This window comes from Sylvia atricapilla, chromosome 11 (assembly GCF_009819655.1).
Source record: "Sylvia atricapilla isolate bSylAtr1 chromosome 11, bSylAtr1.pri, whole genome shotgun sequence".
NCBI classification, from domain to species: Eukaryota; Metazoa; Chordata; class Aves; order Passeriformes; family Sylviidae; genus Sylvia; species Sylvia atricapilla.
In genome coordinates, this window is record NC_089150.1 from 11,364,268 (window position 1) to 11,382,234 (window position 17,967).

Genomic DNA, 17,967 nt, shown 5'->3' on the forward strand with positions numbered 1-17,967 from the left:
AGAGGCACCCAGCTTCCGCCATTCCTCAAGCAGCAAGGCCTAACATAGAGCACAAGGATGAAAGGGATGGTGGTTTACAGCAGACACAGCAGGAATTGCACACAAGAGCTCGTGTAAAGATAACTTGGGCGCTGCAGCCAGCAGGCAAAGGTTTTTCCAGTATGATTCCCTAACACCAGTTCCCTTCAGCCAGGACTTTGCAACCAAGTACTTTCAAATAAGCCAGTCATTCTGGGACCAATACAAACAAGTTTTGTGATTTATAAACTGTGACTTGAAATACTGCTATTTCTCACACTCATTTGGAGCTTTTGTTGGCATCGGCAATAGGCAGACAACAGCAAGTCACAAACTTGTGGGACTGAAAGTATCTCACAGCACACAGCAACCATTAAACACTTTATTGTTTAGGAGGGAACCTGGAAGGGAAGGAATGTGCCTGCTGGTGTAACCAATGGGAGCATGCTAGGAACAGTTAATCCTAACAAGCTACTCAGGGTTACTTCCAAATACTTCAGACCCCTTTCTCCAGAGCAAACAAACCAAGGCAACAGCTCTTGAAACTCAGATGTAAGTTGGTGAAACCAAAATTAGAACTGAGTGAACCAGGCTTATATTGGGGCAAGACCCCAAGCTACAAGCTGTGCTGGAAGCACCTGGCATCAACACAATTCTTTACATTGCAAAACAATGAAAAGAAACGATAGCATCCTCCCACCCCCGGGACCCTTCTTCCGACTCCAGGAACGTCCATCGAGACTGATACATGCAGGCAGTTAGAGGAGGAATCATGTTGTATTGTCTTGGTCATGGAGGGCAGAAGGCACTGGTTTTGGTCAGTGTCTGTCCAGAAGGATGCTGGGGCTTCCAAGGATGTCTGTGGTCCCTGTCCTCTGCTCTTTGGCGGATGATGTTTATCCAGAATTAACTAACAGCTCCTGGAGAAAAAAGGAGACAAAAGAAAAGGCAGCAAGCTAGTTATGGAGCTCTTGACATGGGAATGTTGCCATCAGAAATGAAAGAGTAGCATTGGCAGGGTGAAAATCCCACAGAAAAATCATCAGGTTTCACCTATTGTAAAACACAAGATATTCAAGGTGACAGAACTGTGGAAGCAAAGCAGCTCATGGTAGCAAAGGTAAGGCTGATTCAGTGATCAAGAACACATGGTTGCAACAATCAGGAATGTGAATCCATTGGCCTACAGTGGGAGAGAACAGCTGTGGCTCCAGGTAAGCCTTGAGGCAGTGAGGTCACAAGAGTAAGTGCAGTGCCACACTAAGCCCTGCCTCAGCAGGACACAGGAGCATTTTGATTAGCTGCCATCAAACATACACACACACACACCCCCCCACACACACCACACTCCCTCTCTCCACTCTCTCATCCTGGATCAAGATCAATATAGGAGCACCAGAGAAGTGAGAAGGAGGATAGGGACTCAGAGACCACCCTAACTCCTGACATATCTGACAGCCTTTATCAAAGCAAAATCATGACACTTTGTACCCAAAGAAACCTACTAAGAGTTACCTCCTCAGATCCTGCAGGTATCTGCATATGAGCTGTGAATTTCTGAGGGTTATTATAGGACAGAAAGTTTCCAACATTTATAGGATAGAGATTGTAAAGTCTGCTGTGGTCTCTTCCTATTTTTACCTTATTGCATCTATAATGTCAAAGAAATCAAGTGCCATCAGCAGTGGATAAGAACACACATGACACCAGTGTAACACCTCTCCCTCTGAGGACCTGAAAAATCAGTGTTGGATCCCACTTCACAATGTGGGCAACCAGCTCTCCTGCAGCAGCAATGCCACCATTGTGTCAGTGCTACAGGAACAGCACAATCACAGAGGGTAAGTCCATCAACAGGCTACATTTTCCTCCTTTTCTCCTCCTCTGGATACGTGCAGGTCCCTTTTCCAGAGCAGAGAGTACTGATCCACGTTAAGAAAGATCCAGCTAAAGCCAACCAGAGAAAGACAACCAAACACTTCACTGCATACAGTCTCATTGCCCATATTTATTAGGGCTGTATTTGAGCTCAGTTCTAGTCTCCAGATATTTGCCTTTCTGAGGAGAGGAGCTGTGTGAATTCAGTGTGAATCAGAACAGAAAACATCAGAAAATAATGATGCTAGCACACTTGGCACTGTCTGTCAGAAGGTGAGGATGTCATTTGGGCTGGTTCTGCACAGCAGGCTAATATGACACATGGCCAATGTAGACTGAATATGCTGGCCTTGAATCTCCAAAGACAGCCTCATCTCTGACAACAATGAATTGGAAAAGTTTCAAAGGATTCAAGAATAAAGAGAAAATTGTTCACCAAATTATTTAGACAAAGGTTATGCAGAAATCTGACAAATGAACCATCAATAATACTCCACTGACTCTAATTTTCCAGGTAATTTTTCTCACCATTACTGACTTAAAAGTTATGTACAAAGCAGTATCTTTTAAAAACTCCAATAGCACTCAAGGAAATTGCAATGAATGAAGCAGTAACAACTCACAATCAATTTTGCAATGAAGTAAATTGCTGTATTCACGTTGTAACACTTCAATAAAGCGTCCAGGAATGCTACATTTTGTGGGGGAAAAAAAAAAAAAAAAAAAGGAAAGTAGAAAAAGAAAGAAAAAAATAAAAACAAAATCACTTCTGTGGCTACTCAGTGCTTAACCCTTCTGGAAGACAGCAAACACCTATTCCTCTTTTTTTAAACACTTTAAAAGAATATCACAGTTTCATGTACACAATTTCATGTTCAAAATCATAATTGCATATTTCAACCTCATCTAGTTGCAGATGTTTCTATCCATGGCAGAGGGGCTGGAACTAGATGATCTTTAAGGTCCCTTCCAGACCAAACCATTGTATGATTCTGTGATATTTTCACTTATTTCAGGAGAAAATGAAAACAGACGGTTCTTAACCTCAATGAATTCTTTCCAGCCTAACCTACCCACCAGGTATGCATTGAGCCAGAGGCTCACGGACATTCCTTGTGCAAAAACAAAAGGTTCCATCTCACTCTGGATCTCTAAACATCCTCAAAACCTTTTGCACAGTGAGCCTGGATCCAGAACTGATTGGCTGAGACCATATCTCTGAGACTAAACCCAACCTCTGTCCACGTTTGAACTCCACCTAGCATTGCACAGTGCCAGTGCAGACTTGGGACCCCTTCATTTTCTTCTACCCTGGAATCCTCTCTGCAAGATGCTATCAGGTTGCTACAGCACTTACCTTGAGCAGAAGGAGCCAGTGAAGGGAAGAAGAAGCTTTACCTCTTCTCCATACCCTTATCATTTCATATGCACCAGGCAAGGCGAATATGCAACAAGTCCAGGCAGTTTGCAATCGCTGTTCTCACATGACAGGATAGGCCCAATTAATGGAGCCGAGGCTCAGACTGAAAAGTTTTGATGCCTCCTCATAAAATGACTGCCCCACAGTTGGCATTAGCTGGTCTCTGCTGCAGTCTTAGCAGAACAAGAAGTCAGGAGATGAGCAGCTTTGGGAGAGTGCACCACAGCCACAGTCTGATGAGAGGGAACAGTGCCCTTCTTGCATTGGAGGGCAGGTTATTTTTAATGCCATTGCCAACACAATCCAGGTAGAGACCAGGCTCCAGTCTTGATGAGCTCCAGCCCAGCACCTCCACATATGAAAATAGTATCCATAAAAAGGCAAATTCCTCACCAGCACAAACAGGAATGGCAATGTGTTCAGTCCTGACAGCAAGTCCAGCTGGAGGGCATACGGCACTTGTTTTCTTTCATGCCTCTCACAGCAAATGGGACCTTTGAGCCACTAATTCATGTTCTTCCACTACTGTGGCACCCTGCTCAGGAGCTAACTGCAGTCAAAATGGTCCGCTTAGCTGACACAGCCTGCCACTTTGCAGCCCCTGTGGGAAAGCCAGTTGCTTTCCAGTTCTGGTTCCAGTTGAGTGAGGAGAAAGGGCTGAGCTCTGCAAGTAGGTCTGCTCCACAAATCTCACCTCTGCTGAGAAGGGAGTCTAGTCAATGCCCAACACAGTCTTTGTCCTCAAACAGAGCTGAGGCCTTAGTAGCCAGCACTTGGGTGAGCAAGTTTCAGCAAGATTTTCTAATGCACCTATTCCTCTGCCCCGTTTCTTCTTTCTTAGTCTGCATCCCAGCGCAGAAGCTCAGGGCTGCCTGGTGGATCTGTAACATCTCCCCACCTCCCTCAGTCACTGGCCAGCTCTGTGCCTCAGCTCTCGGCCTTGCTGGAGGCTCTCAGCCAGCAGAGGAACCTGCCTCCTTGAAAAGCCAGACCATGAAGCACTTCCTCCCTCAGTGTTTGCCAGAGACGCTGTTTGCCAAGCCTCAGCTGAGTTAAGACATACTTATTTAACCAGCCGTTTAGTCTCACAGGGCAAACCCTGCAAGTTTCCTCCACCATGTGCCTTGCCTTTGTTTTAACATCCCTTTAAGCAGTCACATCACAGCACTCGCACATATGGGCACTGTGAAGCTATGAAGAAATCAGAAAGCAGATCCCCACGATAAATGACTTGGTGCATTTGGAGTGTCAGTGACAAAGTAGAAATTAATCTCCATAGTTCCTAGTTCCCTGCCACGTGCAGGCAGCTCTCAACATCAGAATACCTGCTGGCAGACAGCAGACCTCAGCAACATGACTGCACAACTTTTTCATCTCAGTTTGTGCCTCCTTCCTCTTTCTCAGTGGAAAGAGGCACAAACAAAATACAAAAATCCCGACCTGCCCTAAGATGGGTATTCAAGGCCTTTACATTGGATGAGGCATTTGTTGCAAGGCTATTAGCACCCCAAAGCACTGCAAGAGACATTTGAGTCACTTTGGTTTGATGTATGCTGTAGGTATTTTTTGGTTATGTGCAATTTATTCTGTTACATTCAGAGTATTGGCTATTTTGTGGAGCAGCTGTGCTGACTAATGGATCACAGCACTTCTGTGCCATATAGTTATTGCACAGAAGAGCCTCTCTGTCTCTCTCAACCTACAGGAGTCCAACAGTTGCTGTCCTTGGGACTGGAATAAGGAGGGCTAGGAGCATGCCCAGCAGCAACAGAAAACATTAATTCAAAAAGCTGTGAAGAGAGTTTTGTCTTCCCTCTTCTCTGTGCTAGTGTTAATAGTTCTGCAAAGCAGGGAAGTTCACCCAATGACTTCTTGGCAGCTTCCCCAGATGGTGTCTTCAAAGTTGGTTTGACAGCGGAAAAGATGCTTTTCAAAAAACTCATCAGATGCATTGTCAGAATATCCCAGAAAGTGCTTTCACATGGAAGGCTCCTGGTCTACAAATCCCACTATCGGAGTGCTAGGAACAGGAACAGTCTTTCTGGTTTCCTCCTCCCTCTCCTTCAGCTCACAAGAGCCTACACACTGCTTGCTTTGTTCTGCCTTTACACCTCCCCATTGCTCTGCATCACCCAAACCTGAAGTTATTTACCAGCACAACTAATCTCCAGCTGTTCTGAGACTCACCTGTTTGTTCATGCATTATAACATTGATTTCCTCCAGACAATTGTTCTGATCATTGTTCTAACTCGCAGAGAGCTCTCGTCATTAGCCTTGCTTAACAGGAAATATTTTGCCACTGACTGAGCAGCTCTGCAGTCAGCAGACTGCACAAAAGATCATCCTGGTTGGGGGGCTGCATCTCCCTGCTGAGCCAGTAACCCCAGACGTAGCAATAGGGAACAAGCTCAGTGCTTTTGGTTTTGGACGTGTGCTAGAAAAGAGCGGGGCCAGGAGGAACAAACACAGCTCTGCAAAGGGCTGCTGCTGAAAGGATGACTGTTAATTAATCCACATACAAACTGAGGGCAGTTTTTTGCTCAATCGATGTTAATTGCATTTAATCTCGTTCTTGCCATTAAGAAAAGCCACTGGGCCAGGCTGATGTCACTAGTGCCTGACATGTAGATTCCACCCACGTTTGGGAGGCAAGGCAGGAGGAGAAAAGTAATGGAAAGAAAGGAATAACCCTTCCTCAACCCCTTCTGCTTCACTGCACAATTTAATCGGGTCTGTTCCATTATTTAAACAACTTTTGTTTTCCAGTAACATTACAGAAGAGCTCAAAGGATGAAAATCAGACATAGAGCATTTCACTACTAGTTATTCTTGCTCTCCCAGGTACCAGCTTAGAGCTTTGCTAACCTGCACAGCTTGGGCTATTGTGCTTCCATAAAGGACTGAAATACAGAAAATCACTTATGTGAAGTGGTGTTTGCTTTTTAGTCCTGGGCTGATCCCAACAGGCCTGCCAGAGCCCCTTAATATGACCTACAACTGCTAACTGCCACCATCCATCAACTCTGCTGAAATCTTTCTCCTCACCTTGCTACTGAGCACAACCCCAGCAGGCACCAAAGCACACTGAAGCCTGTCTTTCTCTAACATAACACAAACTAGTATTTGCTATTAAACAACCTCTGACCAAATTTGCCTTGTAAGACAGAACATTTTTGAAGCCTGAACTTTCCAAGTAAACCGACAGTGCATGCACCAGTGATCTAGCTCTGATCTGGAGACTGTGTCTCTATCTGCCCAGTTGCCTGCTTGGGAAGCGGGAACAATCCTCTTGCCTCTGCAGGAATCATGCCTGGGAACAGAGAAGCAGCTCTTACAGCACAGGAAGCCCAAGGTGGCAGATTTCATGACTACTAGCTTATTGCTTCTGTGAGAGCCTTACATTTTTCCAAATCACTATCAGGAACAATAATAATCAAGGCCAGGCTCTGTCGGCGCCTTTCCCCTATGGCAGCACACAACGCTTGCCCAAAGCCAATGCTACAGTTTATCATGGATTTTCTTTATCCCTCAACAAGTGTTAATCCCAATGCCTCTCGCTGCATGAAGTGGACATATCACAAGTGCCATGAAGGACTGGCTGAGTTTTAAGTGCTCTGAAATGGCTCCACTAGACTTGGTCAAGATTGCTTTAAAATCATTTCCCATTAAGACTGTGGCCCTCTCCCTTTACAGCCAGTGTAGTGACTGTATCTCAGAGGAAGGTAATTACATCCCACTATCTGTACACATCACAGCAGCATGCTCCAAACACTACTGTGCCTTTCTGGACTGCGTGGTAGAAGGCAATGCTGGAGAGAAAGGAGATAACACTGGACACCCCTCCATTCTGCAACTAGAGTCACCCTGAGAGTTTTGCAAGGTTGTGGATTAGCCCGTGGGAGGGATAAAGGGATCCAGAAGGCACAGAGTGTTTCTAAACCAGAACAATGACAACTTGCACAAATCCAGCTCTGGTTTTGTGTGGATTAAAATGAATTTCACCCAACTGTGAATATACACTTCCAGAGCCAAAAGGAATGGAAAACCGCTTACTGATGCAACAGTATTTCATTATTTCAAACCCTAAGCCAAATACTTGCAAAAATTAAAGAAAGGCAACAGTAACATTATTTGCTGGGGGACATTGGCTGCAGGGGTTAACTGCTGAACTGCCAAGCCATGCTCTGGGCACAACATAATGAAACAATAGACACAAATATTAGCAACTTCTCTATACTATCTTTCCTGCTCTGGCTACCAGCCTCCAGGATAATCAGTGGGAAAATAAAAGGAAAAAATAACCCTAGAAACCAAGAGACTTTGGATTAAGTTGTATAAATGACCTGTTACCTCCTTACACAAGGAAGAAAGAAATGCAATAAATACCTGCAAAGCCATCTCAGTATCTTGGATTAAATGGATTACAGAAATAGAAAGTACATGATGCAAGATGTTATAAAACAAGATGCTAGGGAAGTGCAGGAATTTGAATCAGGCTGGCAAATGATCCCTGCAGACTATTGAGGAAAATTAATAGAGAGAAGGGGTAGAGAAAGGACATGGTAAGAAGACTGACTGATGAACACCGTTATTAGGACACGTAAATTCAGGATGTCAGAACTTCCTCTTAAATCTGCTTCAGTCCTGGAACGAAAATAGCAAATCCTACAGTGCTCAACAGCACTGGAAGTAGAAAAGTCAGGTATGGTAAGCCTCATTTCAGGATAGGTCTCCCCTGTGCATCCCTCAAGATTGAAGATTGTGACTTTAATTATTCCTAGTACATTGTGTATATAGGGATTCAATGCAGGGATTACTAGCAGGATCCTTGTTATGAGTGCCACTTCTCAAACAAATTACACTTCACTGGATGTCAGTTACATACACAAAAAACAAATTAGATAAAGGCAGCAGAACAGCAAGATACAGGTCTGGTGCAAGGAAATTTCACAAGGTCACCCAGAAAAATAAAGGTGCTTAGAATTTCAACTCCTAGAACATTTCTAATTCCCCAGTGCATTAAAGCTCCATGTGACCCAGACTCAAAACCTTCAATACACCAGTGATTCCACACAACCTGAGACCAAGCCTAGCTGAGACATGCTTCATTTGTGAAGAAATGCCATCAGGGAGCAGGTGGAGGAAGAGAGAGACAGGAAATAGAAGGAGCAACCCCAGCTGTCCTCCCAAATTCTAGGGATCATTCCATTCACTGACTGTTCACAGCCCCACACAGACAGATGGGAGAAACCAGGGAAAGGGGATGTAATTTTGTTTGGAAGCAAATACAGCAGCTCCTTGGCTGCAGGGCTTCTTCACAAGCTGATCCCATATCAGCTTGCCTCTCCAGAACTCATCCCAGGAGGTATTACTAACCTGCACTAGCTCTAAGGAGCATATCTTTAACTCCAGAATTTTTCATGAAGATGGAAGCACAGGAAAAGTCCAGTCCTTGGGTAGAGTGCAAACAACAGCTGAAAACACTTCACCTCAGGTGTGGCACTGTGCCTCTGAGACGTGGGACCTCAACGGTAGTAGTTACATCTTCATACTGGCGATTTCACCAGGTGCTTGCCAGTTTCACTAAACCCTGCAGTCTTCTGGTGCACTCTAGGGGGGTGAGCACCGCCTGGGGTGCATAAACCAGTCCTAGGCTCTACTGTCAAGTCACCTCCCAACTTCTTCCAGCAGCTAAAATAAATCCCTTTCTCAGTTTCCTTTTCTGCACCTAAGAGTAATGCCACTTACCAGCCATACAGAGGTATGATAATTATTCACCAAGAGAAGATGCTAAAGAAATGCAAAAATTCAGTTCCCAAGGGATCCATTCCTCTGTACAATTTGCATTTAGCCTTCAGAGGAAATCTGGTGCTTTATCTTGTTCCTTTCTGTCTTGCTTTAGCAAGCTCCTGCTCTGGATAAAGAAAACTCCTTTTTGGGTCAGGGTATCATGTCCACATTTAAAGTATGGCTTAATCCTGTCTAGTCCAGCTTCAAGAACACCAAGAACAGAGGCAGGCAGAGACTTCTCCAGATATCCTTTTTCTATCCTAATTCTATTTTTGTTCAGTGATACAGTGAAATTCCACACAGAAGTATTATGAGCTTGACTGGCTTTATTTGTTTAACACTTCACATTTTCATTAAGCTGTTGCTACTCGACAGCCAGTAATTTTATTTGTGTGATAGCTGTATTCATCTCACCCACATGGGTGTAGATGTCGCTCTCCTTTTCTTCTGGCTGAAGAGGCAAAAATCAGCTATTATAAAGTCAAGAGAAAACTAGGAATTCTCAGGTCAGTTTGCAGATAGATGAGAGATATGACTTCTACCTGTTTTTGTGAAACACCTCCCAAAGACTAGGGGCACCTACAGGTAAAATTAAAAAGATGAAAAAAAAATATTTTGGAAGACTACCCTCCCCTACCCATGTACAAACCAGAAACTGAAATTATTTTGGCAGAATCAGCCCGTTTGACTCACCACTGAACTCTCTTGCTCCAGAAGCTTATTGCTGACTGAGCACTTACAGTATTTGAGTATCAGATTGTAAAGAATTAATTATATGTCTAACTCTTGCCAAACTTCAAGTATCTTGAAATATCTGGTCCCAGGAGCTGTAAGATCTGATTAGATCTCAAGGAAGAAATGTCTGGTTGGCTGGCCCTCACCAAACCACAATTAGACAATCTTCTATCAAGTTCAGGCAACCAGACAGAGAATTAACAGCCCTTTTGAAACATTAATGACTTGAACGAGACAGTCAAATGACTGAGCCACACCCCTTGGACAGAGGTTTCAGAAGTCAAGGAACACTAAACATTTCACTGTGCCACTCCCCTTTGAGGAGATCGAGGAGCCAGAATAGGGAAGCACTGGGTAGGGAATCTGCAGTCGGGGCTGGAGAGCACTGGGTGTTCCCTCCGGGCATGACACACGGATCGGAACAGAGAGGCTGTAACAGATTGGGAGGCCACAGAGACCTTCGGTTATGAGATTAGATGGAGCTGCCCAACCACAGGCACAGCCGGGCAGCACCTGTGGGAAGCTGCAAGCTCAGCTGCCCTCAACGTGGCACTGTCACAGTCAGTCCCTGGGCAACAGGGATCTGCTCTGAGTACCTGCCCACTGATAAAATGATAAAATGCCCTACAACCTGAACCATGGATCTGAGCAAACAAACGGAAAATGCTGAACACTGGGAGATGCATCTTGATTTCTCAGTGTCTACTCCTGAGTAAACTCCAAACCTTTCTTTCAGGATTAAAAACCTCTACCAAGTGAAAAACATGCTCAGCATTTCTCTAACTCCACCCTTTCCCTATCCCTCTTCAGAGAACACCCTGGTAGAGTACCAGATGCTGGAATAAGCCACACATGCCTTCTAAATAATTATCTACTATTGCCTCTTCTACTAATTTATAGTCCTGCATCTGTGTCAAGACAGAGACCTGCTTCCATTTGTGTAAAACACATTCTTTACAGAGGACCTGAAGGTGGAATGTTTAACGTTAGCATTTGAAAATGTATTCAGAGACTGGAAAAGAAAGTGACAGGTTTTAGGTATGCTATTCAATAGCCTTGTGGACACTTCTCAAGTGGAAGGGGAGCTTTGTATTTTTTTATAATATGACAAATGATGCCAGTCCCATCTCGCAATTTTCCTCACTGTGCAGCATGTCTGTTCATGATAGATACCAGTGCAGCTGCTTAGGTGTCCATTGATCTGCTTGGAAAGTACTGTCTATTTGGAACCAACTCATCCTAAAACAGCAGCTCCAGAGGGTGAGAGTGAAAAAAAGGGAGGGGGGTGGGGGAGGAAGAGACAAGCGACTTGTGGACTGAGAACACATTCATGCTTCTCCTGTAAAGATTCAAGAAAAAAGCAAGCATCATGTTTAGTTTTAGCTACATTCTCTCTTCCCTCCTTCTAGACCATTCTTTTCTACTGTCACTCAACACCTCTTTACACTCTCTTCCCAAAGACCTTACTACTAAAATACATTTAATTTCACAATTGCAACCTGTGGAAATAAAGCAAGCCCTCAGCTGCCTTCTGCAAATCTGTGCCAGTACAGAGGGGCCTTCAGGTCGCAACCTGAAAAGTTTGCAGTTTAAGGGAACATCTAAAATAAAAACCAAAATATATAAAAGAAAGAGCAAAGAAAAAAAAAAAGGAAGAAAGAAAGAGGACAAAAATTTATCAAAGAGTAGTTATACTTTGTGTTTAAAGAGATTTTAAACAGGAACTTGCCAATTTTCTGTAATGAGGATTATAAGAGAATAAACTCAAATACTTCATCCTTCTGCAGAGCCCTCTGAGCTGAATTGCACTCCCTGCAAAATGGCCAATATAGAAAAAAGCTCATAAATCCCTCTGACGTAAGTAACTTCACATTACTCTTGGGGAAACAGAGGCACAGACAGATTCATTAGTCCAAGTAAATGAATCCATGAAGTAGTCTGAATTTCTAAATTCCCCTAATATCCCACACTAGAAACAGCACCCAGGGCCCAGCAATTTCCCTGTCATGTTGCCTGGCACAAGCAAAGCAAGATACTTGAACAGATGAGAATGTTCTTAGAAAGGAAAAGTACAGTTATTAAACCGCACCTGCCCATGCCACGCAGCAAAACCCATGTTTTTTTTTACTTTAAAATACATCCCCTAATTTCACTCACTGCATAATTAATGCCAAAGACCAAGGTCACATGTGTAAGATGCTGCTTCAGAAACCTGCTGAGTAGCAGAGAGCTGCACAACCTGTCTGAACAGGTGGGTACAAATTCCTGTGGCTCAGCACTGTCAGGGTTAGCCTGCTGGTAATACTCAAGGCTAGCAAGGTTAAGGCTGGTTTGATCTGCCATCATTATTCTGCAGTCTGGGTACATCCTGAGAGGATCTTCCTACAGGCTGGTACTCTGACTTACCGAGTACAGTTTCCATGAGTGCATGGGGAAAGTGGGTCTTACAAAGCTGTTTAGGCAGTTACATGGACACAAAGAACTTTATAAGACATGCGTGTTAAAAGACCAGCACTGAATTAAAGACTGGATTTTTAAGAGAAGGAGCTGCTCTTCCAAAATAATCTTTTTTTTGTTGATGGTGTTTTTTGTTTTGCTGTTGTTGGTGGTGTTTTTGTGGAGTAGGGTTTCTTTTTTTTTGAAAATAATAAAATTCCACATGTAAGATGGTGTCAGATGAGCTCAAACTGTGTCAGGTAGTCATCATTACTGTGACTTAGAACTGGAACTTGCATTCAGGAAGCTCAATATTTATTGTCTCCCTAAATTTAAGTTGACAAAAGGAGTGTCGGATCCCACAGGCAGAAAGCTAATTCCACTATCTCTTTTCCACAGTCTTATCCTCACATGCAAATTCTCCTGAGTGGACCTGCTAACAGCTACCAAAGCACCTGGATTATGCTGACCAAAGAACTCCAAACACAAGGCTCTGAACTATGCAAACCAATCCTGGTCTCACTGATGCCTACCTGGGAAGGAAACGGTGTGCTTGCAAACACACAGCCTCCCCAGCTCAGCCAGCACAGGGAAGGACAGGCTGGTCACTTGATTTGCAGACAGCCTTTCCATTGCTTGCTGCGGCGTTCAAACAGCCAACTTGCTCCCCCTTTATCTGCTCTGTGGTGGCCATTTCTCCAGAGCTGCCCATCATTTCCTTATCAAGCAGTAAAAACGTAGGATCACTAGAGACATAGCTCAGCCTTGCTGAGATTTCATTCTCTCAGCAGGTTGTAAATGCCCCTATAATGTTGGCTTTTTTAATCTTGTGTTATTATTACCCGCGGCTGCCATTCAGTCTGCAGAGAATAAAGCGCCCAGGCTTTCAGGACCCACACAATGGCTCTGTGCATTTGCCACTGGTTGAACAAACAATAACTCTGTGTTTCAGCTTTATTGGAAACCTTTCTGTTGTGGGAGCCTGGCTGCATGTGTCCCTCTGCTCAGGCGACACAGAAGCGTGAGTGGATATCTGTGAATTCATCGGTGATTTCAGGAGCACGTGCCTTGGCACCGGTCTGCGGAACCAACGTGAAAGTGCACAGGCAGCTGCATGTTTCTGTGAGCCCATGAAAGGCAGACACAGACCTGCAGAGCCAGTCGATCTCCTCTAGATCAGCCAGGGAGTCCGAAGCTCCAACAGGGCCCCTCTGTGAATAACTACGTTCGTCTCCGTGTAAACGGTGTTGCCAGCTCATACGGAGGTGTGATGATATATGACATAACTGTGAAAATGTCAAAACACCGCTACCCTGAACCACATTCTTACAAGAAATCTTGGCTTCCAGTTGAAATTAAAGATCCTGCTGCTTGCAAGAAAGGCTGGAAAGCTGGAACAACTGAAAAAGCACAAATTAGAATGCAAAGAAAATTTGAAAAATGTGAGGCTCTTCTAATTCAGGGAGACTGATTGTTTTGGTCAGCTCATTATTGCTTGCAGGGGACACTGCAGATGCACAAACTCTTAGAGAGTTGCAAATATCCCTTCACTCAAGAAAACAAGTCCTGCTGCAGACTCCTCATGTATTGAAAACCTAAGAGGAAAGTCAAAAACTCCCACAAAACCACAAGGTTTACTTGTGAAACTGTTTAGAAATACACTAGGTTTATTTCATTTGTCTTCTGGTTTTAAGCAATTGAGTCACATTCTCACACCAATTCTGTATAGGCAGGAGGGTTACTTTATTGTATTTTAATTACTCCTTCCTTTTTCATTTTTTCAGTAAAAACCAAGAACTAAAATTTTCATGTACTTGTAAAACTTCAGGTACAACTCCACAAAACTAGGGCAATAGAAAACATGCCAAATATTTCAAGGCTTGGCAACAGTGAGCCTGCCTTTCTCTCTGTGGCAGGAGGAATGTCTGTCTGTCTCAGCCAATGTTTCTGAGTAGGAATGTCTCATCCTGATAGCCCATGTACATATAAAACACCTATACTGTCAGCTCTCCAGGAAGAGACCTTGACATTTTGCAGAATACCACATCACAACCCCCATCTCCCCTTAACAGCAGCAGAAGGCAGAAAAAAACTGCTGGATCTGAAAATGTAAGAATCAAGTGCTGCCTTCAGCAAGGATTAAAGTTAAAATGGAAGAGATAGTGGTGGAGGGAGCACAGCCAAGTCACTGGAATTGATCCACCAAGGAACCAATTTCCAGGTTTCCCAAGCCCACGGCCACAGCTGGTCTGTCCCACTCCCTCTCCTGTGGGCAAAGAGAAGAGAGAATTTGAAGAGGGGGAAATCAAAGCTTTGCTGTCTTAAACAGAATAAATAAAAGGTGAATGATTTCACAAAATATTGTATTATTGTTGTGGTATTACGTGCTTCATGTACCTGGTGAGTGAAACCACAACCCTCACCTTACGGTACCTGGGCTGGCACAGGCAGGTGAGCCCCGCGCTCTGCGGACACAGTAACAGCATGGCAATGCTCTCTTCCTGAAAAGAGTAATGAGGTGCCCAGAGAGCCTGCTGAGGTGTCAGAGAAACTGATGCCGATGGACCTTTTGCAGGCCAAAGACAGATTAAAAATAACACAATACCAGCATAACAGCACCTTATCAACAGCCCTGCGAGTGCTAAGAAGTGAATCTGAGCGAAGGCTGTGACACCTGTCTGCATCAGCCCTGCTATTACTGCCTTCCGACTTCTCGCACAATCCAAATGTCCAAACGGCTTTGAAGCAAGAAGCAGCAAGACAGGAAGGTGAATCTGAACTCTGATCAGCTGTCTGAAGAGACAGTATGAATACCTTACATCTCAGTAATGCTTTTCATCCATAACGAATCCAAGACATCCATTCAACCTCCACACTCCAAACCACAGAAGTAATATCTGCCCAGGTAGAGATGGGCAAATAAACACAAGTTAAATGACTGTTCAAGGTCGTCCAAGGACTACAAGTCTAGCAAGTAGATTATTCTTCCCTTTTAAAGGCACACAGACACGCACAGGGGATTGAAACTGCTTAGCCAGGTGTGGAGCCTGCTGTGATCAACACAGCTTCACTGAGCAGCAACTCTTCTCAATGCTGTTTCACTGGTGCTAAAACCTAAAAAAGCAAACCTTTATAACAAAATTCTTCCAAACAGCTGCAAATAGGTGTGAGGATTTTGCATCTGGGCTAAGTTGCTACAATCTACACATCTTATTTGTTTGCTAGTTATTAAATTACCCACAAGCCATCAACAATTCAAGTCTCTCTGAGAGGCAGAGATTAACTAGGAATTGCTATGCAGAAATGCTGCTCATCTCTCTAGCGAGATCAGCCTCATGATGAGTTGCGGACATTTGGGAACAAAGGTGAGATTTTCTGCAAGAAATGAGAGGCACAGAAAGATGGGAAAATGATGCTACAGGGAGAAGAGGATTTATTTGCAAGGCAAGAATCTATCAGGAATGGTTTCACACACACTGCAAGCCATGGACTGTGACCAAACACATTCCTGTATCTGGAGCACAGGAAGCTGCACTTACGTCCAAGCACTAATGCAAATGACATTTTCTGTGAAAGACAATGAGGCCAGTATGTAAATACTAATTTAACAATCTAGTTGGCAAAGCCTCAGCTGATCTATAAATAGCTGGTTTATTAGCAGGTGATGCTGAAGGCAGCTATCCTGGCTCCATTTCCCATAATTCCCTAAGCCATCTTGTTTTTATTGACCCCGGAGACACAAGGATTCTTAACTGTATGCAGCTCACTCCACCACCACTACCTGCAGAGTAGTTACAAACACTTGACAACACAATACATATTTATCAATGCCCTTACACGACAAGGATCCTGCAGCAGCACACACACAGTGGCTCCCAGTGCTCAATTAAAGAGAGCAAATGGTTTAGAAAAATAGAAGAATCATGCAGCCTTGCTTTTAAACAGGAGGAGCTGGTTACTCAGGTGCCAACAGGCATTCAGGGAATGATTGACATAGAGCCAGAGCCAGGCACTGTCCATCCACATTTACACTGTGCATTGGCAAACACCTTTAGTAACTCCAGGCCACCAAAGAAGCATTTTACCATCTCAAAACAAGATGTCAAAATCCTGATCTCTTAATGCAATTTCATTTAATCAGGAATTAATATTTTATAGTACATAATAAAACTCACAACTCTTGACCACCTCCTCAAGCTGCACATGCAGGAATCTCTTCTTTCACACAGGCACAAGACAGCTGTTTAACAGCAAACAGCAACACCACCAGAGTCTAGGGCCAGCAGGCAAGAACACTGCATCCTGGTAAAATTGCTGTGGCATTTGGAGCAACACACCAGAACTGCCGTAATTGCAGCATGGTGAGCATCCATGGAAACCAGATGAATTATTATGTTTTAGACTATTCACATGGATTTGTAGATATTCTCCAGAAGTGTTCTAAGGCTTCAGTCTTCCTCTTGCTGCAAAGAACAGTGACAACATACTTGACGAGTTGGGCTTGTAAATACGGAGACTGAATTAGAGAAACAGAATAGACTTTGTTATCCCTTCCTCCCACTTGCTTCAAATTTCTAAAGAAACTTTCCAAACACAAGAAGTTGCTGTGTTTCTCACAGCCATATGATAAGCAGAAATAAAAAATTAAAAAACACACAATCAACACTTATTTTCCATAAGGTCCATGATATTCTTACAGCTTGTACAGTGCAGGCTCCAGAGTTTATCCTGACAGGGAACTTACTGTGCCAGGCCTTGCACCAACCCCAGCAAGGGCAGAGGCTGCTCGTGACCAGGAGGCTCACACTGCAGCCAGAGCCAAGAGCCCCAGTGCACTCCCTGCCCTGCTGCTGCACCTCGCTTCTCAACACTGCCCACTCAGTAAGGTGACAAGAGTTTCCAGAACACTGATCCCGCCTGCCGCAGCTCAGCAGATCCATTCCAAAGGATCACAGTGATCTGTGCCAAGGACAGTACGGTTCCCTGCAGAGCAGGCTTTGGATAAAGGACTGCTCCTTCATTTGTTGTAGCAACAAACCTTGACAATTTGGTTTCTTAAGTTTTATTAAACAGAAGAGTTAAACTGTTATTTATATGATTGCAATCCTGTGACAGTCTAAGAGCTTGCTTTTAAGACCACCAAGGACTGTGAAAAACAAACTTTTCTAATGAAGTTCACTTACTAAATTGCCTTTTGTGAGTGAACATATTTCTCTTTTCTAGTATTTATAGAAATGAGAGAGAGGAGCTTACTTAGCTGAATGGAAAGTTAAAAAATAAAGGCGCTCTCAGAAATCCTGTGGAATTTAGCAAGAAAAGCGATACATCACAAATAAAGAAATCAGTCGTTTTCATTACTCATTAGGAAAAAAACCAGTATAATAATAGATTCGCAATGATCCTGAATAGATTATTTAATAAAACTGTCATAAATCCAATGGCAACAGACACAAGCACCAAAGAAGAACTGAAGCATTTTACATTGTTCAGTAAATGTAAGATGCTGCAACAAGGTGTCAAAACAGCTTTCCCAGGAGAAATCCACACAGTCGCAGTTTCCTTTGCCTTTTGATGTAAAGCTACATATAAATCTGCAGTGCCAAACAACTCAAAAGAAGCTTGTTCTGTCGCCCAGATTTCTGCATTTCCTGTAGCTCTGGCAAAGTTCCCACTCCCTTTGGCTGTTGTC

At 43.7% G+C, this 17,967-nt stretch overlaps 1 protein-coding gene across 2 annotated transcripts in view; it reads right to left on the minus strand.

Annotated features, from left to right (window-relative positions):
* Window positions 1–386: 386 nt before the first annotated feature.
* The window catches only part of CHCHD6 (coiled-coil-helix-coiled-coil-helix domain containing 6), a 110,759-nt gene continuing 93,178 nt past the window's right edge, over window positions 387–17,967 (minus strand). For both annotated transcript variants that reach the window (XM_066326677.1, XM_066326676.1), the window contains one exon: window positions 387–938. In XM_066326677.1, the coding sequence (XP_066182774.1) occupies window positions 915–938 (24 nt within the window). In that variant the 3' untranslated portion in view covers window positions 387–914. The remainder of the gene's footprint in view (window positions 939–17,967) is intronic.